Source organism: Panthera pardus, unplaced genomic scaffold (assembly GCF_024362965.1).
Source record: "Panthera pardus isolate Hobbes unplaced genomic scaffold, ASM2436296v1 HiC_scaffold_7, whole genome shotgun sequence".
Classification (NCBI taxonomy): domain Eukaryota; kingdom Metazoa; phylum Chordata; class Mammalia; order Carnivora; family Felidae; genus Panthera; species Panthera pardus.
The window spans coordinates 49361978-49389650 of NW_026527002.1; the positions used below are offsets into that span (position 1 = coordinate 49361978).

A 27673-nucleotide genomic window follows, 5' to 3' on the forward strand; every position below is an offset into this window, starting at 1 on the left:
TGTTACGTAAAGCCGACTGCCCCCTGAGGAGCCTCGAGGGCCAGTGCAAGGTGTATTTCCAAGGCTGACAGTTGAGCTCACCTGTGATTTTGTTGTTCTGTTCCCCTTTCTAAAACTTGCTCCTTTCTCTCTGGCAGACAGGCGTGTCTTCAAAAACGCAGGATTTGAAATCCTTTTTCTTCAGAAAGTCTTTCCCAATTCAGACAGTTTCCTCTAAATCCCCCCAGCTATGGTACGTTAATTTCAACTTACCAAGCCCATCACGAAGGCCTACCCTGTGGAAATCACTGTGCTGGTGCTGTCTGGGACCCAAGCTGTGAAGAACTTGTCCCTGTCCTCAAGGAACTGACAATTACCATGCGGCTGCAAGTATTTTGCACAGTAAGTATAACATAATTATTTGGTCATATTAGATTATCGTGCAGGCTTCAATAAAACATGGGCACATATATTTCAAAACCGGCCATTTATATTTTTAGAAGCTCCCTCGACACATAGTGGATGCAGTCCTGACCTCTGAACACAACCAATAATTTGCTGTAGTGTGAATTTTCATTTGTGAGTTCTTTCTCTTGGCATCTTTTGTCTTTTATTCTCAAGATGAATTCACTGAGGCCCTCACTGTGCCACTCAGTGTGCATTTGAGGGACAATGGCAGCCTGAACTAAGGGATTTTGTTCAGTGTTCTATAAACAGTGGGTGTTTACTAAATGATAGATCCGTTCTTGTTGTCTTAAAAACGTGTCTACAGATATTATTCAAAAAGAAGGAAAAGGAGAGAGTGGGTTTGACAAAAAGAAATCTAAATTAATCGATTAGGGGCTTGAGGGGGTTCCGTAGCAAGTAGCTGGGAAAGAAGGTAAAGAGGAGAGTTAAAGTTGGTATGGAGGAGGGGCAAGGAGCAGCGGGCAAATCTGACCTTCCACTGGTGGAGAGCCAGAGGCTTTACACTTACCCTCTCAATTCATATTTTCAAAGAACCTCTGCAAAGGAGGTGTTTATTATTACTACCTTACCAAGAAAGAAACTGAGGCTCAGGAAAGTCAAGGGTCTCAATCAACTGGTACGAATTCAGCTTTTGTGACTTTAAGGACTGTGACATGCCCACGATCCTTCCCCTAGAGGATGCTGCCTCCCCTGTCCAGTGGGCAGGCATAGGGGAGAGGAACGTTGGGAGAAGAGGGTACCAGCTGCAGCTGCAGAAGCGCACATCGGGACCTGTTGGACCTGCAGGGGGCGCTTGAGAGCCAGTCTCCACCCATCCTCATTTTTCAGCTTGTGCCCCTTGTTCACGCGGTGCCTGCTGGGAGCTACCAAGCATTTTGACCTCTGAGCTCTCTGCAGACCCCTGCTGTGCTCACCCCCCCCCCCCCCCCCCCCCCCCCGGCTGTGCCCTCTGTAACTGCCTCCTAGTCTAGGCTTCCATGCTCCTGAGGCTGCCAAAGCGGCCGGCTTCTTTCGAAGCCTGGTGAGCTTCCTTCCCACAGAGACAGCAAGGTCAAGACTTAGACAATCTCTGGGTGTTAATTCGTCATATGGCACAGAAATTGTAGCAAGCTTGTGCAGACCCTACAGTACAGGCTTCCTGATCCTTGCAGCAGCCTCAGGTGTTAGGCTGATACTATCTTATCTTATATATGAAGATACTGAGGCTCAGTTAGACCGATGAAATTGCACAGTGAAAAGGAGCTCAGCCTCATTAGCACAACTTTTCACTTAGAGAACAATTTGCCAGTATTGAAGTAAGGGGAGGATGTGCACACTGTAAGACCCACCAGCCCCACTCTTCTGCACCACAGGCATGTCCCCTGGAGGAGCTCGAATTGCATCCCAGGAAACCTGCACAGAAATGCGTGTAGCAGCATCGTTTGTGATAGCAAAACAATGGCAACAGCGTAAATGCCTGTCAAGAGGACAATGGGTCAATAGACTGTGGTGTGGTTACATGATGGAAATTATGTTGCTAAAATGGATCATGAGAGCTAGACCAATCAAAACAAATAACTCCCAAACACCTTGGCTGTAAAAGAAAAAAAAAAAAAAAGCAGGAATCAATACCATAGGCACTAGAAAACAAACAAAAAACCCCCAATACATACTATATAATGTTTCTATAAGATTTAACCCCATACAGCACAATGCTTAGAGATATGGGCAGGTATCGCAAAGGTATGGAAGATGTGCGTGGGAATAAAACTCCAGATTCAGAGCTCTGGTTACCTTGGGGCAGGTAGGAGATGTGGAAATGGCACTTGCACTGTATCGGTAAAGTTTTATTTCTTAAATGGGATGGTAGGTACATAGGTGTGGTTATGTTAATTGTTTTGCTTTTTGTATGTTTTAATAAACTCGTATTTTAATTTTAAAAATGGAATGCTACTCATTCCATCTATTTTTTGCACAGACCTTGAAAATGCAATTGTTTGGTGACAAAGGTACCTCGCTTTGTATACCAGAGGCAATCCTGAAAAACATGGTATTAAATATTAATAGCTTGAATCATGTTTTCTTATGGCTTTATAATATTAGTTAGAATTACGTTTCTGCAAAAATATTCATGACAAGTCTCATAAAAGCAACAAAGGGATCCCCACATTCATTTCAAATGACTTTGTTGACACAGATTTCATTCTCCAAAAAAGGATCTATCAAACAGACAATGAATCTGTACTCTTCATTTATTTTTTGTAAATGTTTATTTATTTTTGAGAGAGAGAGTATGAGTAGGGGAGGGGCAGAGAGAGAGGGAGACAGAGGACCCGAAGTGGGCTCAGGGCAGACAGTCGAGTCCTATGTGGGGCTGGCACTCACGAACCCCTGAGATCGTGACCTGAGCCAAAGTTGGATGCTCAACGACTGAGCCACCCAGCACCCCCCCCCCCCCCCCCGCCCCCAGGTACTCTTCATTTAAAGCAAGCTTACACTCAAATACTCCATCCAGGTACTGACCAGGTCCGACCCTGCTTAGCTTCCGTGATCAGACGAGATTGGGTGCGTTCATGGTGGTATGGCCATAGACTAAAATACTCCACAAAGTTTGTCCCTATTTTGTTCAGACTTCTTACTAACTTCATCTCTCTCAATTGAGGAACGTAGCAGGAACTCCTTCGTTTCCTCCTTTATTTAAAAAATTAATAAATATGCATAGAATGCTCATCAATTTCTAGGCACTCTGTTAAATGCTGGGGAAATGATCTGAACTGGACAGGCCCTGCCCTGAATGAGCATTCAGTTTCCGGGAGGAGAAGTCATGTAAAGCAGTGATTATAGCACATTGACACAGGCACTGTGACTGGGCGTAAGCCGGGCTCTGGTAAGGACGAGTATGACCCAACGTGACCTCTCATGTTGGATCTGAAAAAGCCTCTAAGAAGGGGTGATATTTAGGCCGGAGACTGAAGGATGAGTGGGAGCTGGCTTCCAGGTGAGAAAGCAATTTCACTATTTCTTTTCAGAGGATTCAGACATTTTATTGAGGGGTTTCCATTGTCAACCAAAGCAGAGGAGAATACTAATCAAATATTTTAAGGTACCTCTACCCTGACAAAAAAGACCCATGATTCTTCTTCAGGTGTAGCTCACCGTCATTTTTTCCTGTGTGTTCAAAACAAATTAGAATTGGATAAACTGGATTCCTATCACCCTTTGTCAAAGGTGTGGGTACACTCCTGATCTAAGTTAAGTCAGGGGCAGAAGTATCTGCAGTGAGAGCATAATTGCCCTGATTTTACTCCATGTTTTAAAAATTCCTCTTGACCTAGTTACTTAGGAGAAGAAATAGAAGCTCAGCTTCTCTGCATACACAGAAGGATCACAGGACAGACCCGGAAGCATAGGGGAGGGAAGGTATCACTGTAACATCTTTCAGCCATGCTGATTCTTGTTAATTCCTCCAAATCCTGCACTCATCAGTGTGATTGGATAATTTGGTTCAGACTTAATCTAAGGTTGAGTATCCAATTTAATTACATGAGGTTTGTTCAGGGATCCGATTTCCAGGAGTTACTGAAACAGATGTCACAGAGGAAATTGTGCTTTTGAATCGAAACCAACCTCTCAGGGTCTCAACCCTGTAAGTTAGAAGATACACATGACCCAGAAAACAGGATATAAAATGCAGATCTCAATGTTTATTAATTAGAATAGGATGTAAAACCACAGAGTTTGCTATTTTTAAACAAATGGTAGCCATTAAAACAACCTTAAACAAGAAAGTGATTTTTAAAATTTCAAAGCAAGAAATCCAGTACAAGCAAAGATGTCATTTTAAAGTATCATCAATGAATTTTCACATGGACTTTCCATCACAATAATAGTCATTTATATCTTCCATCTTACGCAGCAACAAAGTCACAGTGAGAAAGACAGCAATTGCTTCTGAAAGGAAATCAAAGAGGCCTTGAGCGATTATTTTTTCAAAAGCATCTTGGGGAGTTGAAATGAGGCCTGTTTCTCCACGGGCTGACGACACTTAACAGTGATGGGAACAGCAGAATTCTTTTCTCTGATTTTACCTTTGAACAGAACAAAAGGAACTCAGTATAACATTCTCCCTCATAAAGAGATGCAGAACTCAAGCCTAACCCCCAAGAAATGCTATAATCAAAGTAAACACTAAATCCTGCTCCTATAAATGATGTTAATAGCATGTTATAGCATTCAACAGAATCTCTCCCTCTTGCTAATCTTCCTCTGAATTTTTAACACAATCTTCCTGGATTGGAAAAAGAATTCCAATAGTCAGGAAATGACAAAAAACTTGAAGCTTCGGCTGCATAGCATTGTTAAAGACAGCACTCCATAATAAAGAGAATATAACCCAGAGTACACAGGACCTCATGATTCAAGTCATGGGGTTTAGGGAAGTACAGGTTGTCCTAGTGTAAAAATGTGCAACTCCTAAGTGGGTATGTATAAAAAGTAGTCCTTTGACAGTGTCCCAATTAGCACAAAACACCTAACCCCGTTTACCATGTCGACGCCTCGTACAAGTCTTTTGCAGATCACTATGTGTTGAAACAGCCAAAAACATCACAAATTAAAAAAAAAATTTTAGAGCCCAATAAAATTTAAAGCTGGCAAAAACATGCAGATTTCATGAAGCCAGTGGAAGTGGTGTTGGAGAGAGGCTGCCAGAGCAGGATCAGAAAATAATAGGAAAGAAAGAAAGAAAGAAAGAAAGAAAGAAAGAAAGAAAGAAAGAAAGAAAGAAAAGGAGGGAAGGAAGGAAAGGAAGGAAGGAAGGAAGGAAGGGAGGGAGGGAGAGAGGGAGGGAGGAAAGAAAGGAGGAAGGGAGACGGAGGGAGGGAGGAAGGAAGGAAGGAAAGAGAGGGAGAAAGGAAGGAAGAGGAAGGGAAGGGAAGAGAAGGGAGGGAGGAAGGAAGAAGGAAGGAAAGAAATTGACAAGAATGGTGATAATAGATACTTGAAAAAAAAGAAAGATCTGGGTATCAAAAGACTAAGAGAAAACTGAGGAAGCACTGAAATATTTTTTCAAAATGACCATATCTACAATACTATTCCAAGAATTAAGTGTGCAATAAAGTACATCAAAGACTATCAAATAATTTTCCTGAAAAATTATACACCCAAAAGCAACATTTGATTTATTTTTTTCATTCATTCTAAGTTCTAGAACATAATTGCATTTACAATACGAAGATTTGTTTTCTAGATAAGATCCTATTTAAATAGTTTATAAATTTTGGCCACAAAATTACACTGTTTTAAGACGTGTCAAATTTCCTCACTAACAGGTCCCTCTGTATGCTACCCGTCTATTTGCCTCTTGCTCATATTTGATACTTCAAGGCTTTGCTGAATGTTTCCTAAAATAAATCTCGAAATAGACCAAGGCCTTCTTCAATCTGCAGGCTCAACTAAGTGTTCTGTGTTAAGAGGTCTTTTATCAGTCTTCCCTTGGCTAACCTGTCCTTGAGTCTTTTGTCACTTTGAAGCCTTTGACATTGACCTTGGACTCTTCAAAAGCTTATGAAGACAGAGCTGCTGATTTCATGCAGGAATACTTTCTCTGCCCACCGTCCCTTACCCACAGCACCCAGCTCAGGGGTGGGCCTGTTTCCTGGTCCCTGCTGCGGCGTCTTCTTTTGTCTCTCTAGTTTTCAGTGTGACGACTTCTCCCTTGTAGGGTTCACGCTCCACAGGGGTAGGTGTGCAAGTCTGAAACAGAACAGTTCATTTTCCTCTTGTGGTTTACTGATTTCCTGAATTCAAAGCTAAGCGCAGCTCCCTTAATGAGCAAAACGAATCTTAGCGAGAGCAAAACGAATCTTGCTAATTGACCTCTCATGTGCCTCCCGCCCCTTGCCCTTTCACTGAAGTTCCTGGCAACCTCAAGTACCTGAGCTGTGCCCCACTCTTTGCTGGCGCTAATCTGTGTCCAACAAAGACCCAGGAAGCACGCTCTGATTGTCCTTTCACTGAAACTTAAATTGGAGCCTCTACCCCATCCCCACACCCTTCTGGTTGTATTAACCACCTCATGGTCCTTCGGACATTCTACCTTTCCTTCTCATTTCAATCTTAGACATCTATATTCCTAGACCGCTTTGTGGTACCTCTCCTAAGACTCTGAGCATTTTCTTCTGAGTCTAGCAATCTGTGTATGTGTTTTCTCATTTTCTCGCTTGCCCCTGTGTGTAACAGGCTGTCCACAGAATCTCACATCTCTAACTACACCTCTCGGGTGGCCCGCTGAGAGCAGAACCCGCCGGCTGGATTCAGCTTGAGTTAATTCAGTGCTTGCTCAGAGTTTAGAAATCTGGACTGGATAAACAAAGGCATTCACAAGAAATAAGTCACACTGTTTATAAACATGGACACAAATTCACTGGCAAGTCAAGAGGCAGCAAGCCACAGTGATTAAGGGCATGGGCTCTGAAACCAGACTGTTTGGGCATGTTCCTGAACACTGTATTCCTGCTGCCTCAGTTTAAGCTGGGAATAGTAACAGCACCGGCTTTTGGGTATGGTTGGGAGAGGATTAAAAATAAGTAAATCATTTAGAATAATGCCTAGTGTAGAATAAGCTCTTAATAAATAAGTATGTGTGTACACATAAGTATGTAGATCCCCCCTCCAATAACATTTGCCTTGTTTTGACCACCAAAACCAATATACTGTGGTGATCAACAATGTGAGCTCTGCCAGACACCGGCCCTATGTTTGAGTTCTAGCTTTGCCATAAAGGCCAGATGAGCCTACTCACTCATCTAGGAAACGGAGGGAATGAAAGCCATCTCCCAGATACAAAGCGTTACCTTCCTTCATTTTATGGATATTTATTGAACACACACAGTCCCAGATATTTTGCCAGGCACAGAGGACAAAACAAAGAGCAACACAGAGACAGTCCCTACAGTTGTGACATTTGAAGTGTAGTGTCAGGGTACACACAGAGCACTTAGGGGGTGGGAGGGGGGGACCCCTGCCCTCCGCTCACCAGTCCCAGCCTCTGTCCGTTTTCTGTGTCTGGTTGGATGCTTTGCTGCACTTTCATTTTGACTATCTCTGTCCTTTACTTTGCCCTGGATCCTGTTGTCATCTTGAGGAACATCGACACCAAGAAATGAAGGACCAACTTCCTATTTCTGCCACCCAGCCCCTGGACCTTGTGTTACCTGGAGCTAAGCCACACCTGAAAATTACATCTACTTACTGTCCCACTCTATGACCTTTCAGGGAGGTCTTCATGTTTTTTCCTCTCCTGGTTTACTTTCCAAGTCAGACTGTATGATGTATCACTTAAACTTTGGCTGACCATATAATTGAATCCAAACACGACTGAGACTGTAAAGGGAACTAAACATAATTAACGGGCATCATCAGAACTGGCTAATAACAGGGTGCCTGGATGGCTCAGTCGGTTAAGCGACTTGGTTTTGGCTCAGGTCATGATCACACGGTTCGTGGGTTCAAGCCCTGCATCAGGCTCTGCACTGACAGCATGGAGTCTGCTTTGGATTCTCTCTCCCTCTCTCCCTGCCCCTCCCCCACTTGTATGTGTGCTCTTTGTTTCTCTCAAAAATAAATAAATAAACTTTGAAAAAAAGAACTAGCTAGGAAAACCAGGATTCATGTCCATATGTTGCCTATAATCGGAAGGGTCTTTCCTTTCTCTCTTTTCTGTTAGCACTGGCACTCAGTAAAACCTGTGGCCAGCCTTTTCCACAGCTAAGATCCCCTGGAAAAAGTGACATAAGTGGGCAGATCTTGGTGTCACCTGCCTTCATGCTGCGTGCCCTTCATCAGCCCCACTCTGTCTCCCTCTTCACCCAACAGTTCCTTTGAAACTTCACTGCTTGTGGTTTTCAGCTATTACTTTTTTGTCTCTCCTGGACTCCTTCCTGGGAAGGGGTGGCTAAAAGCAGTGATTTAAGCAGAGCCATCACGCCCAGGCACAGTCCTCCTCATTCAGGGGTGGGCTTGCTTCACAACCTGATCAGTCCCTTGGAGGATCCTTCCCTGACCCCAGCTGCAGACTTGGTGGGGATCACGAGACTCAACAGATGACCAGGGTCCTTCCCAGATCCTCCCGCCAGGGCTAGACCTTGCCCATGCTGGCATTACCACCTCCTTGGCCTAAATATCTCTGATTTATCTTCTCTCACTCAAGTCCAGAGGATTGTCCGTCCAGGATGCTTTAGCCCTCCCTGACACATCCACCACCCTGTTTACCATGGTTTCCTGTAATTATCTGTTTACTCATCTATCCCTTCCAGCAGATTCAGGGCTGGGGTACTGCTCTGTTTTTCCATAACAAGTACTCAATACACAGTTGATCAATTTCTGCCCAGGGTATGATGGGAAGGAGATCCCCATCTGAGCTTTGTCTCCTCCTTGTGTGGGTCATCCTGGCCTGGGGTAACTCCGTTTCCCTCACACTCCTTTGCTGTGTTTCGCCGTTTATCTGTTCTCTAGGCTGCCCTTCCTCTTTGGCCGACTGTCTCCTGTGGGCAGGCCTCGGCTCACCTGGTTGTCCACGAACCACCTTCTGGCTGCTCAGTCACTTCACTAGCAGTGCCACTAGGCCCCTCGTAGCCTTGCTGGTCACTCTGGTCACAGTGGCCACCGTGTATCTCTGACCTGACTGGCCAGGTCTAATCTGCACGTGGTCCTGCTCTGTATCTGCCTCTGAGGCTCTGGGTAGGCAGGGCATGATTTCCCGCCAGAACTGCTGTGGGGCATTAACCACCCCTGCCCACGCCGCCGCCTCAGAGACAAACCGGCCCTTTCTGGGGAGGCTTTGCTGCTCCACACTTCACAGCCTTCCGCTTTGATAGATGATTTGACAGAAATCAAAGACAATTCAAGTTCTGGTCCCAAGCCTCCCAGTACTCTCACCTTGTAAAATCTTCTTATCCTTAGAGGTGGGTTACATAAACTCTTTAATGCTAGCCCCACATCTTGTTCATCTTTGTACTGCCTATTGCCCCTGGCATTGCACTCCGTCTATTTCAGAACCTCAGTAGATATTCACTGCGACAAAACAGAGAGTGATGGCACTCGTCCTGCAAAATCTCAAGCCGTCACTGTGTTATTCAGAAGTTCAGTTGCACATGTGTTTTCTCAGTAGACCCAACCTACAACTCTTGTTACTTCTCTCTAGTGACAATAACAGATCTCCATCTGAAGTGTGAAGTGCCCTGCCCTGACATGGCCCCTAGCGTCTGGTGAGACCAATGTGTCATGCTCATGGGTTACCCTAAGTGGTGGGGTCCAAAATAAAGTGGGTTTCGTTCCCTAGGATCTCAGATGAGTACAGTGATTAACACGGACTCCGCCCTGAGTCTCCCAGCTAAACCCATACCCAATTCTTCGCGGATATTTATGGAAGAGCCGGACAAAGAAGCAGAGGGCTCTGGATTGAACAAAGAGGGCAGGTCTCTTCTCTGCTTGCCTTCTCTCCTCCATGTTCTCCTGGTTTTCTTCCTACCTCACCGGCCCCTTTCTCAGGCTCTTTTGCTGGCTCCTCTGCTCCTCAACCTCTGAAGGTTGGCAGTCCCAGAGCTCCATCTGAAGCCTCCTTTCTTCTTCTCGGTGGCCTCAGACTTATGGTTTTAAATCTACATGTTGCGATTCCCAAATTTTAATTGCAGCCCTGATCTCTCCTAATCTCCAGACTCCTTTGTTCAAGTGGCTAATAGACCTCATCGCAGGGGGATGTAATAAGGGTCTCCAGCAAAATTGGGACTTAGGCACAAGGAACTGTAGGTGAAACGGAAATAGGATTTAAGGTCTTTGAGAATGAACACTGGTGTTATATTACGCCTGTATCCCCAGGGCCTAGGATAGTACCTGGTGCTCGAGAAATATTTGTTAAATGAAAGGTTTCTCAACTGTAGGACTTCTTAGAACTTTTGTATGATATTGGGCAATAGAATCAGTCTGAGAGCAGCATTATCTAAAATTATGTGACACCTTTCTCAAGGTGCACCTCAAGAGACTAGTGTCCTAAAGAGAGAGAGAGAGAGAGAGAGAGAAAGAGAGAGAGAGAGAGAAACTAGTGTGAGACTAGTGTCCTGAGAACGCACCTTCAGAGGGGTGAACTGGGTTGTGGCATCTGTTCCCCTCAGTACAGGTGGGTCAAAATCCAATGATTTCACCCACCACCAGATCTTTCCATCCTGATGATATCACAATCCAATAAAGTGGCTCGAGTGTAAAACTGTGTGAGAGGCTCTCTTAGGTAATATAGGGATCACAGATGGCACCTCGTCTGGCAGGGTGCTGGTGCTTGCGTTGGTAAAGTTCAAGGTTTACAGCATTTAATGATGACTGTCATTATGATGAGTTAATAGACAAAAAAGAGAACTATATCACAATGTGCAGCACTATGAATAAATATGAATCGCAATCATCATTATTATACCCAGGTAATTGCAGAAATGCTTTTTGGTTAGCTGACCAGGGGAAACAGGAAGTTGTAAGTTGATAGAAAATGTAATTGTATTGTTTGCAGAGAGTTGTGTGCTGGGATGCTAGCTTTTCTGAGACTAGGAAGACCAACGGAGAAGAATCCTGGGCCCCAGAGGAAGTTTTGATACCATGCCAAACATGGAGACTAAGAAACTAAAATATCAGTTGAGACAACAGAATTTCCAGATTCCAAACAGCAGGTACTGATCCAATACTTAGCAGTCCAAATGAGCAGCAAATGAAGTCCATGCCTGTCTGGTGAACACTCAGCACACAATGAACTGAGCCCTTCAGGGCTGTGAATCCCTAGGGCACGAAGAACCCCTAGGTTCATTAGAGATGACCTGTAACAGTGAAAACCTGCATTTTGAAAATCTTTTGCAATCCACCAATTATTTCCTTTTAACCTTCAACATATCTGCTGAGCTATTTCTCAAGGACAATGTGACAAAGCTGGGCCCTCTCATTTCAGGGATGGTTCCTCTGGTAATAAGTTTGCCAGCCTGAGGGTAAGTGAACGCCATGTACAGGAAGGCAGACTAGTGGGGTGACATTCTGAGGATGGGGGCAGGTGGCTTTGTGTGTGTGGGGGGAGTAAACTTCCTGATCAGTACACTGCAGCAATAGAGGCTAAGGGGATTGGCTTTGGAGGTAGAAAAATCTGGGTCTGGGTTCTAAGGCGGCCACTTAGTAGCTATGTGACCTCCTTAAGCCTCTGATTCTGGGACACCTTGTGGCTCAGTCAGTTAAGGGTCAAACTCTTGATTTCGGTTTAGGTCATGATCTCATGGTTTTGTGAGTTCAAGCCCCATGTCGGGCTCTGCACTCATAGTGCAGAGCATGCTTGGAATTCTCTCCCTCTCTCTCTCTTTCTGCCCCTCCTCCGCTCATGTTGTCTCAGCCTCTCTCAAAATAAGTAAATAAACTTAAAAAAATGCCTCAGTTTCTTACTTTATAAAATTGGAATACCACTACTTGCCTCAGAAGGTTGTAAGGATTAAACTATGCCAGGCACATAATTGGTTATCAATAAATATTTATTGAATAAATGCTGAGTGGTTAAAGCGCAAAAAGAGAGTATTTAGGAAGTCCCCGTATACAGTGGTGCACTGGTCAATGTCAACAACCAGCGCTGCCTTCCCTTTTCTCAGCAGCCCCCCCAAAGCCCTGATTTATAGCACCTGCCTATTTCTGGGGTGTAAATGCTCCCACCACAGCAGATTTCAGGCTACTGAAGTGACGTCACTGAATGAGGAGCTGGGAAGAGGCACACACAAATGTCTCTCATGAACCAAAATGAGCCGACTCCAACGGAGGTATCACCTTTGATTATTATTAACAATCAATCTGAGGAAATGAGGATACGTGACAGTTACCGACATCCCTTAAATTATTTTCTCTGAGCTACCACATTGAGAAAGACGTTGACAAACTGTTCCTTCAGAAGTGGAGAACACTCATTTCAAGGACCAGATCAGCCATCCATTCAATTTTATCTTATCTAAAAGGCAAATTATGCTTATTGTTGCAAGGCTTTAAAAGTTTCAAAGCTTTGGCACAACTCTGAAGCCATGCATTGCTCCGTGAAGCTATTCCTGTTTCTCTATAAAATGCAATGTGACCCTGATTTCCCAGAATAGATTGGGTTGCTTAATACTGAAAAAAGAGAAAAAGAGATGACTTAAAGCAACTCTGTACTTCCAAATTTGGGTGAAAATTACAAGTCTAAACACACAAAAAATTCTAGAAAAAGTAATTCATTTGAGTTTCACGAGCTATATTTTTTGGGGTAAGGAATTAACAGTATGTAAGTTGATTTTATTCTTTCCAGATGCTCTTGAACATCTAAGTTTTGTTACTCTTTTTTTTTTTTCTCCTTCCTTCATCCCCCAAGAGTCACTTAAGTGACTTTTTATAAAATACTGTAATATATATTTTATTATGTTATATTTATCAAATAGTTTGATGCCTCATCTTCTGATTTAAATTTTTTTCCCTTAAGGATCAGCTGCTTAAATGTTAAAATAAATAAAGAAACAATTCCCAAAAGCTGTCAAATTGGATAAAAATGTTGTTTCTTTCCTTTGAAATTCCTTACTGTATCTGATAACAGTGGTAGGTGCCTGGCATGATGCTGGTAACTTTTGTTAAGTAATAAACTCATGGACAAGAATCAAGCTCACAGATAATTCCACAATTTGGGATGAGTCAGGGGGCAATCTCCTGGGTAAGTTGATTTAAAATTTTTTCTAAGACTTCTAAAACTATAGTCTTTGCTCTTTCTATTTGCAGTTTTTTTTTATTTTTAAAAATTTTTTAATGTTTATTTTTTACAGAGAGAGACAGAGCATGAGTGGGGGAGGGGCAGAAACAGAGGGAGAAAGAGGATCTGAAGCGGGTTCCAAACTGTCAGCACAGAGCCCGATGCAGGGCTCAAACTCATGAACCGCAAGATCATGACCTGAGCCGAAGTGGGATGCTTAACCCACCGAGCCCTCCAGATGCCCCTGCAGTTTGTTTATGCATCAAATTCTTACTATGTACCAAGTACTGGGCATGAGAATATACGATGGTGTCCTTAAGGAACCAACACTCCAGCCAAGTCAGCCAAGTTATGGAGCAGGCAAACGCTGATGTGTCTCTACCACAGAAGGGTAAGGGATTCCTTTTCTTACTTTTCTGCTTGCCTTCAAACTCCTATCCTTACAAAAATAACCAGAATATTTTAAATGGAAACCAAAGCAAGAGCTCTAATAACCTAATGTCAATTTAAAACTAGAATGCCTAACAACTCTCTTTATTAACCTTAGTGTGATATTTTTCTTCTATGAAATTATCTTTGCTTCATGGAGAGAAAAAAATGTTTGAAATGTCTCCAGGCAGCCTTCAAACCTCATTTTATCCATTTTCTTTGATATTTTTCCCACACCACCGTTTTCCAAAATAATGAGTTTCCCCACACTTTGAGTTTCACAATCACTTTCTTCTCTTTTCTTGATGTATGGAGGTCCCATGATACAGCGGGAATCAGAAAGGCCATGTTACAAATCCTGGCTCTTACGTTTACTTACTGCTTATCACAGGGAAGTTATTTAATCTTGCTGAGACTCAGCTTTCTATTTTGTAAAATGAGGTTGATAATATCTACCATATGACTTGTTATGCAGGTTGAGTAAAATAATGACTGTAAACCATCTAGTACAGTGCCTGGCAGATAGTAAGTGCTCAGAACAGCACATGACAATAATGATAACAGCTATCACCTATTGTTACTGCAAAAACAATAATGCCCTTGAATGCCTTAAAAGTTGGTGATATCAGGGGTGCCTGGGTGGTTCAGTAGGTTCAGCACCCCACTCCAGCTCAGGTCATGAATCTCACAGTCTGTGGGTTCAAGCCCTGCATCGGGCTCTGTGCTGACAGCTCAGAGCCTGGAGCCTGCTTCCGATTCTGGGTCTCCCTTTCTCTCTGCCCTTCCCCCACTCACGCTCCATCTCTCTGTGTTTCAAAAATAAATAAACAATAAAAATTTTTAAAAAGAGGAAAAAAAAGTTGGTGATATCAGAAGAAAATATTAAGAAACTAAGATGACTCACAAACAAAGTGAACTCTTGAAAAGGGAAGTTGATAAGAATTTTGCCAACAAACCCTAAAATGACAATTTGGAAAGGATAATTGATGACGCCAGTCATTTGGTGATCTCTGCTGCCTCAAACATTTTCTCTACGAGAAGACAACTTAGGTAACGTCAGCCATTTAAATACAGTCTATCAGGCGTTCCCTGTTAGTCTAGCGCCCCTGTTGGAGAGCATTGGCACTGATGCTGTCTTGAATCCAATTCACATGTGACCTAACCTATCACCCAGTTCTGCTGATTCTGGCTCCTTATGGTTCCCTAACCCAATCCCTTTCTGCTTATACCTTGGATTACTATTACAGCTTCGTGAATGCATTAGCCGCCAACAATGTCTCCAATTCAGATTAGTTTTTGAGAGACTATTGTTTTCTAAACCAAATGCTGAATCATTTGTCTCCCATTAACTCATTTAACTCAATCTTTATGATTTACAATATCGTTCATTGCTCACCTGTACAGTTTTTGGAGTCAGACAACCAGAGTTTATGTTCTGGCCCTGCCATATACGAGCTGTATGACATGGATCAGTGTCTAAATTTCTAAAGCTTGTTTCCTAATCTTTAAAATGGGGGAAAATAATAGTTCCTTCCCTCACAGAATTTTACAGTGAAAGAACTCATGCCCTGACTTGCATTCAGTTAGCATCAGTAAATGTTAGTATTGCTATTATCTATCACACACGTGGTCAGAAACACAGGGGATTCTTACAGTCACTATCTACCTGGTACCTGTCAATGTCAACATTTACAAATTAACCCTAGCAAAATGAACTGTAATCTTAAACATTTTGACTAAAATACAGTATATAAAGAACTATGGCACCCTGAGAATTTAAAACATTCTAGAGTGCCTGTTTACTTAATCAAAGCTTTAGGAAGTGTTAAAAGAAAAACACCAAACAAAACAGGATGAATCTTGTATAAGGGACTCTGAGAATCCACAAATAAAAAATTTCTCACAAGACATAAGAGGAAAAATCAAACAGACTACATGATCCAAATGGAATGCATTGAAAAACAGCCAGAGAACTTTGGAAAAATAGAAATATATTTTAAAATGGAAAGAAGAGAGAGAAGCCTTAGAATTGATCCAAGGGTTTCAAACTCTACTGTCTCTAGGTCAGATGAGGAACACAGTGAGTGAAGCCTACTGAGTAAAAACCAGAAAGGCAGTCTTAGAAGATCTCGGGCATCCAGCCATGGCCTATTGTCCTCACGTGGGGTCGAGGGCACAGGTTGCCTCCCTGACAACCCAAGTCTAGCAATTTATATGGTTTTCATTTGAAGTCTTCTGACATGTTAGTGTATTTAGTAAAATGAATTTTTAAAACAGTGTAAAGTAAACAGAGGTATAAAAACCCATGATACATTAAGAACAAATGTTTCTTTTATACATTTATTACAAACAAAGATTTAGGGAAACTTTGTCATAGATTTGGTCATCAAAAGAGGAAAACAAAGAGACAGAACTAACATTTGACCCATACTATGTGCCTTATATTTAAAACTCTTATTTCAGTCTTAGCAATTTGTTAAGGAGGAAATGTTGCCTTTCTCTAGATCAGACAACTGAGCAGAAGGATGAGAGATCTTGCTGTTGGCCACATAGCTAGGAAATGGAAGGGCAAGGTAGAATTCATATTTAGATCTACCTGCTCAAAACTCCACCACTGCTCTCATGGCCATTAAAATGAGCTTTCATACATTCTACTATAAGGAGTGTAATTTTTTGAAGCACCATTCATTGCTAAGCACCATTCATTGCTGAGCTCCAAACTCCACCTCCATTTTGCACACAGGCCACGCCTCCCATAGCTGCTCCCAGCCAATGACAGCATGCCATGTAGCTGGTTGACAGGAGACTTGGTTCAAGGGCTGCCCAAGGCCTTGCTCAACCTATCTTAGATTGAATGGTAGACTAGGATGCTTCCTTTCTTTTTTCTCAGTCCTTCACCAGAGTCAGACTTGAATTTCAGTCTGAAGGCTCTCCCAGCACTTTCTGACTCCTTCCAATCTTCTCACACAGGTGTTACCCCTAATAAAAACATGAGTATCTGCTTCCTAGAGGACGCCGACTAACGCAATTGCCAAAACTCCCCAGAGACCCTGAATCTGCCTGGGGAAAAGTGACTTGGTCCATGAGGAAACCCTTGGTAGATACACCTATCTTCAAGGGAAAATGCATACATCCAATAATGATTTTCTCTTAGAAAACTGGAATTTAGCTGGAACCTCTCCTCTCAATCCTGACTCCCAAGAATGTGTTAAGGCGAGCATATGTGAAAACGCCAAAAACAACATCCAGAAACAGGTGATGGTTCAGCCCCCGGTAATAACCTATTTCTGCACAACTCACCTGGTCTCGCTGCTTGATCCGTTTGTAAATATACTCAGCAAATGGTTTGCGAGGAATAAACTTTCCATCTCCTGCTGTGACACTAAGAACTCCAGCTTCATACACCACTTTGCCTCTGGAAATGGTCACAAGGGGCACCCCGTGGCAAACCATGCCCTCGAAGATATTGAAGTTAACAGTCTGATGATGAGTTCTTGCCGAAATAGTCCTGTTTGTAAAGACAAAGACCCTCCACATCATCACCAGCTCACCTGACAAATATACAATATTCAAAGAATGACTTTAGAAGAAAATTTAGCAACTCTATTAAGCCATATTAAGCTTTATCATTTGAACAAGCGACTTCAAGAATAGAACATAGCATTAACATTTCATTACAAAGTAATTACATTTTCTGAGAGAAAAACCCAATAGATCACTCCTTATGGTGATTAATGAGGATGAAGTGGGTGAAAGGAAGATATTGTCTCTCACGGTTAGATTTTTAAATTAATTTTTACAACACGCATGAGTCTGATGAACACACTGATTCAGTACCCACCCAGCTTTACAGAAGTGTAACTTTTGGCAGATGCATCTGAGGCTTCTTCATTCCCACTCCCCAAATCCCATCCCTGTCCCTCCTTTCCCAGACGGAATCAGAAATTGGTGGTTGTCAAATTGAACTTGGTCGTTATCAAGGAAAATTGTATCTGGAATTTCTTTCCCTTGTCTGAGGCAAAACTTGAAAAATTTGAGATGATAAAAATAACAAAGCATGTTAGAATATAATCACTTAGCAGGGTCTATGTCATCTATTTGTATATTCATCATTATTCTTAGTAGTTTATTAGTACGTTCAATCTTATACAATATGATCGATGACTTCCAGGCTGGATCCTTGAAAGTTGAGTGACTTCTTCCCTAAATCTCATTTGGTGGAAAGGGGCGGGGGTGGGGGGAGTGATCTGGCAGCAGTGAATAACATGAGCATCATCTGAATTCTGTACAAGTCTCTATAAGCCCTCTCAAGATGGATTGAGAGAAGTTCTTTGCTAAAATCCCCAAGGCTGGGTCGAAGGAACAGTAGCCCAAGGCTCCCCCAACCCTAATCTGGAAGGATGGAGCTCGGAGATTCAGAGCTTTTGTGTGCTGCCACCCTAGAAATGAACGAGATGGTGCTGGCCTGGATATTGGGTTTCCAACCCTATGGTTGGAATGGTTTCCAACCCTAACATGTCCAAACAGAATTCTTGATTTTCAATGTCTCCCACAACACTCCCACTCAAGTTTGGTTCTCCCTTGAATTTCTCAACTCAGTAAATGATACTACCATCTGCCTTTCCTCCTCCCTCAAGATATCATTAAGCCTATTGGTTCTACCTCCCCAAAAATAAATAAAGAAATCCCAAACCTGCACGCTTTGGTAGCTCTCCACTGTTCCCACCCAAGTCCCATGCCACCATCATCTCTCATCTGGACGACCCAACACCTCCTACAGCCCTCTTTGTTTCCCCTGTTACCTTCATACACTCCTCACCACTGTCCACAAAGAGGGGCCTTAAGAACCAACTGACTGATAGAAAAGTTGAAAAGATCACAATGAATAAGAGGTAGATACAAACACAGTAACAATAATTTCAAACACTAAGGAGGAGGGGGGCTACTGATCAAATAGTGATGTTTGATAGGAAATAGGAAAATGAATAAAATATTTAAAGGGTTACTAAGAACAGGATGAGTTATGATGAGTTATGAGTTGGTGATGAAAGATACAAACTCAAGATAAATCTAAGGAACAATATAAAGGAGCTTCAAACCTGCAGGTTAAAGTGTTTTTACGACCATCACAGTCTCTTTGTGATACTTCCATAGTCTGTCTGGGCTGTGGTTTCCTGAGTATCAGTTACACTGATGGCAGAAACTCTCCGGCTTGCTTTGTAAAATGTTACATAAAAATGTCTGGACGAATGCATTAGTAAGTCTACTAAATGGAGGAAGTAAAATGCATAAAAATTCATGCTGAAATGGTTCCTGAAATACAAGAATGGGAGGCAAAAAAGGGGAAGCCCTAAATCATAAAAGTCTATTTTCCCGATGGGAAATTAAAAATTACTGACGCTCTTAGGGAAATAATCTAAGAGAAGAAATAAGCTCTATACACAAAGACTGTCATTGCAGTACTGCCTAAACTATTCAAAATCTGAAGCATAACAATTTTCTAATGACTATCTGGTGGACTATTGGGCATCTATGAAAGCCTACAATTAAGAATATGATAGGGAAGCAAATAAAATGATAATTACATAATAATAAATGGGAAAAAGTTATACAAAGCATGTATATTATATCTACAAGGAAAATACATATGCAGGTAGACAAATACAAAAGGAAATACACAAAGTAAAGTGTTTTTGTGGGCTGGGAATAAATGAATATGCAAAAAAAAGAAACAAATATGAAAGCAAAAGGTCTGTGACAGCAAAATGTCAAATCAGATTTCTCTGCCTCAGACAAATAAAGATCATGACCTTGACTTTCTCAAGGGTTCTAAGAGAAAGAAGACAATTAGGCAGCATCTAAGTGATTCTTTATAATAAGGCATTATGTAAATGAGGTGCAATTAACACAAAATGTAAATTCTAGGCAGTATCACCAGCAGCAAAAAGAATGTGCTTCCACTTATACATCGGAAGGTGTCTGACAGGGTGTCAGTCCTCGCCCAACTCTTGCCTTCCAGCCAGAGCTGCAATTCTCCAGTCTTTTAGGAACTTTCACACTTATGGATCTTGATGCATGCAGTTCTCATCACTCTGATTACCCTCCTCCCTGTTCACATCTGTTCCCCTCCCTTCCCTAAGACTCCACTCAAGAATCCCGGTGCCATGTCGATTACATTTCAATAAAGCAGGTGGTGGAGGGTGGCGGTGGGAAAAGAATCCTGACCCCGATGACCCCCAGCAAAACCAAGTATCTTCCTCTGTGGCTTAGCCCTATCTGAATGCTAAATGATCCAATGATCTCTTGACAAGACCCTCTCTTCCTACTTAGTGCACACTTTAAGACTGAGTCCATGTCGTTTCATCCCCAGCACACAGTAGGTGCTTAATAAATATGTATGAAATGACCAAAAAGAATCGCCACGATTTTCCTTCTGTGTGTTTTATTTCCTGCCTCCACCAACCTCTAGGACGTGACTGTGTTTTGGAAATAGAGCACCACATTACATGAGATAGAAACATCTAATCCCAGAGTTTCATTGTTTACTTAACATTTCTGGTGAGCTGTACCAGTTCATTAGCAATACATAAATAAATGCATAAGGTAAATTGTTATAATTATCATTGTTAATTGCATCTTATCAAGTCATATGAAACGCTTGCTCATCCATACCTAGCAATATTTAGCGATGCCAATATTACCGACAGTTATAAATTCACAGGTAACTGTTGTCACCCCACATCCCTGTTGATAATGCTGGATTAGAGCTGTGTGAGAGCTTGCCCAAGGGTCACTCAGTTTGATAATGAATGAACCTCTAACAGGACAGAATAACTCTCACTTAAGAATACTGGTATATTTGTAATGCTGCCATAAGAATGTTAAAAAAATTGCGGTGCATTTCAATATTTCATTGTTTTAAAGAAAAATAGAATTCAATATCATCACAAGATTTATAAAATTATTACAAAATGTATCTAAAATCTATTCACCACCAGTGCAGTATGGGAGATGTGGTCCATTGATGGAATGAACACAAGTTCCAAGTCACACAATTGCCTTTGCGAGGATACCTGTTGTTCCTTTGAACATGCTCCCTTAAAGGCAGAGACCTTCTGTTAAGGCAAAAGCCAAGAACATGCCTTCCCAGCCTCCTTTGCAGCTGGGGCCCAGTTATGAGACCTTGTCTCCTCCAAAATAGTGCCCCAGCACCAGACTTTGCATGCGAGCTGCTGACTCAGGATGCAGGTGTCACAGGAACTCATGTTGGTGAGGGTGGAGACAGATAAATCCTGCTTTTAGGGCCAGCTGTGACAGAAGTTTAGCAGCAGAGTCCAACCTTGTTTCATTGAAGCCATCCATGGGAACTGTGCCCAGGGGCAGCACCGTGGCTCTCTCTTGCCCTGTGGTAGGCCTAGAGCATTGGTCCTGGTTGTATAGCCTCTTAGCCTGGTCCTCTGGTCCTTCTGGAGATTCTCTGAGCCACTCAGTGTCCCTTAATACGTTTCCCTTTTGTTTAACTATCTAGAGTAGATTTCTCCTGGTTGCAGTAAGAACTTCGCCAGATACATCTTTTTCTTTCAATATTTGCAGTGTATTTCTGGGACTTTTAGAAAAATCGTTTGTGGTAATCTCAAAAGTATAAAACTGAGGCCTTTCTTGAGCATGAAGCCTGAGCCCAACTGCCCTTCAGGTCTTATCTCTGTAACAGATCCTGAGCAGAGGTGAGCATTAAGCACTGTCTCTTCAAGTCTAACTCAGGCCACTGCCCTGCAAGACACAGGAGCAGACCCATTCATCCTAGAACTTTACGGAAAAATAATGAAATATTCCCTAGGTTTTCATAAGTTGCTCAAAGGGGCTCCCTCAGATGCAGCCCAAGCCCAGGTGTGAAAGACAAAGTCAGACTCATTTATCCTCCCTTACAAAGCTGGCGGATCTCATGTCACCTGGTGGGCTGGCAGTGCGTGGAACACTGAGAGACCATTTTGGAAGAAAGCAAGAATGGAGGTACCCAGACTCTGGCTAAAAGAGAGATTGAGTCAATGGACTCATTCATCATCGTTGTAAGGTTCAGCAACACTGTGAGATAAATTGGAGCAGGGGTCATGGAAGTTGGAGGTGCATTTGGCTCTTAAGTGGGCCACACAAATAATCCCGTCCTGAGAAATGCAGGGTAGCAAGCACTGTAATTTTGTCCCTTGGCTTTCATTCTCCCTTCCTCTGGTGTCAGCACCCCCATTTTTCTTTAAGCCATCTCTCTCCCTCATTAGAGATAATCTGGTAAGACAGTTAGATATGGTGCCCTGTTCTTACCTAACCAAGGGATGGGCAATTGCCTTCTGTTTCCTAGTAACCTGAATCATTGGCAGAGTGACCACAAAAATTAAAAGTGATTGGTGGGTACAATCCTGATGGCAAACCAATTCATGCTACAGGCTGTCCAAGGCTGCCCTGGGCTCCACCCTTGCAGAGCCCTCAGCATTGACTGTTCTTTTGGTCTGTAAGCTCCTCATAGCCTTTCCACAGAGTGTGCCTTTGCTTAAGTGACAGCAAGTTGGTCACTATGATTTGCAGCCAAAGATTCCAACTGATAAAGACTTTGTCCCTTGGAGAGTAATTCCCTTAACAAAGAGCTCATGGATATCTCCGAGGCAAAGTTAAAAAATTCTGTGATTCAGAAGGAACCTAGAAGCTACGTTCAACCAAATGTGTCTGCAGAACAGATGCAGATGTGGGACGATGCTCTGATTCCATTTGTAAGCAAAACCAAAGAGCTGCAAGATTTATCATCAAATATTTTTTCAAATTTAACAATATGCCAGGTAGCTCAGGAGACTAGCATTTGTGAGAAATCTCTTCTCTGTAATTACTGATTGGATGGCTAGGCTGTTGTCCTGTCTGGGTGGTGACAGGAAGGGTAGGAATGATTAAAACCTTCCCAGCTGGTAAGGGAGGATGGGGTTCCTGGGCCTTTGCCTCTTCATTAGCAGATTCACAGGAAGGGTGTTCTCAGTGGTCACTCTGCCCCGAGGGAAAAGCTGCTCTTTGTTAAGCTCGCTTTGAGCCTGTATCAAAGGGCACGTCTCTCTGCAGAGGGGTGTCAAGGTTGTCTTACTGACTCCCAATTATACACATCTCCAAGGCTCAAGCCGACAGGGAAGCAGAAGCCCTGAAGATAACATTAAGCTATTTTCCAACTTAGTCAATAACTTTGATACCACTCACATCACAGCTGCAGAAAAACATTCTGTCCCTTTGCAAATAGCTTTCTATCAAAGAGCCGCGTGCGGTTATAGATGAGAAAATCACTGAAGCAAAGCCTGCAGGAGACTGCAGCCCTGTCGATGTGCATTCAGAGAGAACACTGGAGAGGAAGAGAATTTCTGAGAGCAACGTGGGTCTTCTTGGCCCCAGAGAAATGACTTGTTTATTTTGTTACATTTTCTCCAACTCAGCCATTCTGTCTGTGGCACGAGTGCATTCTTATCAGGTCACCATGAGAGCCCAAAAAAGTTTTTAAAAGTCTCATCAGGTCGCTTGGCGGCTTCTTTAAAAATACACCTCATCTCTTTACATTGGGTTATATGACACCTCATGTATCACATGAAAGAATAATCATCGTTAAATCTCAACACTGTGAAGTAAGTGCTATTACTACTCCCGTGCAATTAAGTGAGGAAGATGAGATGCAAAAAGGTTTATATAATTCACCCCACACTGCACAGTTCATGTAGGTCAGGTGAGATAAAACGTTGAGGTCTTAGCCTCTAGACAATATTGCCCTTGAAAGCTTTATGGGAAGCCACCTAGACAGCGGGCAATCAACGAAAGCATTTTTTCATCAACCAGAAAACAAATGAGAAGCAACTCGTTCCATACATCCTGATGATTCTTAGTTTGTTTTCCATTTAGCAGCAAGGGATTCAGTATGCTATTAAAAAAGTTCTTAAACCAAAATTGGCTGGTCATTCTCAATGTGATCACCATAGAAGATATTTTTTTGACATGTGTTCCAACTGTCTATTTCAAACTACCTCTTCTGTCAATTTCTTGGACCTGACAAGTTATATAAATGGGGGGCAAAGCAGCCACATCTCTGGAAATGCTAAATGGTGCTACTTCAAGTACATTGTCATTATTAAGCAAAATTGCTGCTCACTGCACCCATCAATCTTCCACCCTCTATTCAGACTTTTCCACCTGCCTCCCACAGAAGAGAAAATGGGAATTGCTTCAGCCACGTTATTAAATCTAAATTGGACAATAACTTGGAACTGTATTGGTGCTCAATGGATGACAAGACATTTAATGCAAGTTCACAAAAACTCCCCAACATTGACTTAAAGAAATAAACCCACAAGGTAGCCCTGCTATTTTGTCTTTGAAGTTATATTGTATAGGTCACAAATGGTGGTGTGGATCGTGGTTAGAGAGACTGAATTTGGACACTGGAAAGTTGACCTTGGAAGTAGGTATCACATCTTTCACCTCCTATGTCTCGCACAGCACTGAGCAAATAGAAGGCATTTTATATACACATTTGTTTATCTGAAAATAACTTATTAGTAAATTTCTATATTATTACTTAACATAAATATTTCATGTCCTATACACTAGTTTTCAGAAGGTGGGCAACTGAAAATAATTTAGTGTCTTAAAGGAACAGGAACTGAATGTGAATCAGCAAAAGCTAGCATGATTCTAGGATGTATGTTCCATGAATATTAAACAGATACATGCTTATAGGTGAGATATGATTATTAGCTTTTGCAAGCAAGGCTGTTGGCCTAACATATTGGTCAGAGTTAAAAATAACTTTCTGGGGTGGTGTGTGGACATGGGCTTGTAATTACATTGTCCCCATGCTGGGAAGTTGCCTTGCCCTTGCCTGATGACATTGTTTGACAGACTATCTATGGGCACAACCTGGGCAGAAACAAGATGTTGGTTTTCTACGCAGGAATATACTGGCTACAATTCACACAATATCCTTCTTGAAAAGTCAGAGTAGGCCCGGTGCTTATGATGTTCAGCTGTAATGCTATATTTTAGGGAGAGAAAGGAATGCCTGGAATATAGAGAAAAGACAGCTGAGTTCTCCAAAGGGATGGAAAAGAGAAGGCTGGGTAAGCGAAATGTCTGGGGGACTTTTAAACTTACTCTTTTTTTTTTTTTTTTTAAAGGAAGATGACCTATTTTCCCTCCATCCCTATCGAGGGGAATAAAAAGAGGTAGGAAGCATAAACACGGGAAGATGAAATATAGTTTGACACTGGAAAATCACTGCTTGACAACGGAGAGTGAGGTGTGTTCGGGAAGAAGGGAGGCAAAAGCTGTGGCTAGGTGAGAACACCGTGAAGGCAGGCTGCCACAGACCTGGGTGATACCCTGGCAAGAGTCAGAGAGAATTTCCAGCTCTGCAATCTGAAGAAGGGCAGCCTGGCCTCCAGGATTTCTGGGAAGGTGATGAGGCAAGCATAATGTTGCATGATTCTATTCCTGAGTCATTTCAATTAGGGGCTCTCAGAAATGCCAAACTTGTCAAACACATGATCTCACAATAACCATAACAGATACTGATGGACTTTTTACTCTGTGATAGACGTAGAAAGCATCATTTCATTTAATCCTCACAGTAAGGCTATGATATTGACATATTTATTATTATCCCTGTTTTATGGGTAAGAAAAACTGAGTGTGGAAGAGGTTACATTGCCTACGACCCAGCTAGTGTATGGCCAAGGCAGGTCTGGAACTTAGGTCTGTGGAGTAAAAAGGCTTCCCATTAATGATGGAAAGCAGCTCGTTTTAACCACAGTGCAGGGTCTACAAGCTCTTTTGGAAGTGGCCTGAGACAATCAGTCAATAACTGCAGAGAGCATGGTACCAGCACTATGCTTATCTATTTCTGCTGCGGCCAGCAAGTTTTACTTAACCTTGACTGCTTTTGAATTGATGGAGCTACTTATGATCCAACTGTCTAAATGGAATTTCTTTAGAATGTTCTAGACTTGAGTGTCATTCAGTTGTCAATAACAAAGTCATCTTTTCCATCATTTCTTGATTCACTGTGTAAGACTGTGCTGTGGAAAAATACGGACCAAGAGTCAATGAGTTACCAAAGTCTTCCTCAGTTGTCATTGTGTGAACTGGAGGTCTAGAATGTCCATCAGAGGACATCAGTGTTCAGTGAGAGGAGTCTTAATCTCCAAAAGTCTGAATCAGAGGTTGGAAAATTATAACTTGCAGGTCAAATCAGGCCCACGGTCTGTTTTTGTAAATAAAGTTTTATTGGAACACAGCCATGTTCATTCATTTGTGTATTATCTGTGGCTGCTTTTGTACTACAATGGCAGAATTGAATAGTGGAAACAGAGACCCTCTGGCCCATGAAGCCTAAAACATTTGCTCTGTGACCCTTTATAAAAGGAGTTTGCCGACCCCTCCTCTAAATGCCTCCAGTGACGACAACAACAACAACAACAACAAACAAAACACCAGGCCCTTGAAAGATTTGCAAGACCTAAAACCTTGGCAAGGGAGAGAGCTACAAAAAAAAAAAAAAAGATGAGAGGCCAAGAGAGAGAGAAAGAGAGAGGGAGAGAGAAAAGGAGGGGCAAAAAATAAAAACAAAGAAATAATTAAGAGAGTGTAAAGGAAGACAGAAACATGACCCAAGAGTTGTGGGGCAGAGCGACGCCAGTGACCATCCCAGCAAGTTCCAGATTTCATCACTGCCCATTAAGCATCTGCTGTATTCCAGGTACTTCCATGCACACTGCCTCACTTAATCTCTCAACAACCCATGTTATTATCCTTGTTGACCAGATGAGGAAATGGAGACTGAGAGGTGAGGAACTTTCCTGAGAAGTGGCGAGGCCAGAAATAAAACACAAGCAGGCTGATCCCCCACTCGTCTCTCTCTCCCACACCCCAGGCCATCAGTGACCACTCCCCTGATCAGAGGAGGAAAGCACTACGTTTCTTCACTCATTAAAATGTATCAGAACACTTGGAATTGTAACAGACATCATCTGCCTTCCATCTGGGCCAGAACATGGCGGCAGCTAATCAATCATCTAGTTCAGCCATGGTGCACGCCAGCAGTCCAACGACCCTCCGAGAATAGAGGACTTTGGAAGTGCTGCCAGAGTGAGAAGCACAGCCCCAGAGTCCCAATTGGCAATGAGGTTGTATAGTTCAAACGTGGCCCGACCCAAAAGGCACCTGTTTTCTAGGAAGCACTGTCGGGTCACAGAGGCAGGCTCCAGGGCTAATGTCATCACTACAATGTCATCTCTGTCCCCTGGAGCAGGCGAGAGGCTCAGAATGCAAGGCGGTGATGATACTGGGAAGCTGGGGCAAGGCAGCCAGTGAAACAGACTCAGCCGCAACACCCAGCACGCCTAAGGGCAAACTCAGCCAGTAAGGAGGCAGGGACCACTGGCACCCCAGGAGGGCCTGACCAGCTCTCTGCTGCTGCAGGCACACCCAAACCTTCTGACTGGAGCACACCGGGGTAAGAACTGCTAACATTCCCAGGATGCCTGTTTGACAGATGAGGAAACCGAAGCAAACCAAGGAGGAAATTGAAGCAAACCGAGGTCAGGCAACTCGGCCCAGGTTACACTGCCATTCTGTGGAGAAGCCACATTTTGAAGCCAGGAGGTCTGACTCCAGAGGCCAAGACTCACCTCTAGGCTGCAGTGCCCTTCCCTTCCCTGCCCTCTCAGGAGGCTGGAGCTTTGCAGTGCTTAAGAGATTGGACTTGAGTCAACCAGGCCTGCTCTGAATCCCAGCTCTGCCCTTTCCAGCTGTACGATTTGGGGCAAATAACTAACCTTTTTAAACCTCAGTGTCTTCACCTTGAAACAGATACTCACACTGACAATGGCATCTAGGCCTCACAGGACAGGGATGGAACTGAAGCAGAAACCACCTTGCAGCTCTGGTTATCTGCAGGCTCCTCTCCCGGCATGAGGTGCCACCATAGCTGCACCCACTTGGATCTTCTTTCAGCAGCTCTGACTCCTGTGTGTC

General features: G+C 42.8%; 1 protein-coding gene across 2 annotated transcripts in view; it reads right to left on the reverse strand.

The window, feature by feature from the left end:
- Positions 1 to 4110: 4110 nt before the first annotated feature.
- Positions 4111 to 27673, reverse strand: part of DPYS (dihydropyrimidinase) — an 80272-nt gene continuing 56709 nt past the window's right edge. Inside the window, exons 8-10 of one of the 2 annotated variants that reach the window (XM_019467885.2) lie at positions 16931 to 17138; positions 6050 to 6180; positions 4111 to 4514 (exon numbers count right to left, since the gene is read on the reverse strand). In XM_019467885.2, the coding sequence (XP_019323430.1) occupies positions 6064 to 6180; positions 16931 to 17138 (325 nt within the window). In that variant the 3' untranslated portion in view covers positions 4111 to 4514; positions 6050 to 6063. The remainder of the gene's footprint in view (positions 4515 to 6049; positions 6181 to 16930; positions 17139 to 27673) is intronic. The other variant, XM_019467887.2, reaches the window with a different exon arrangement.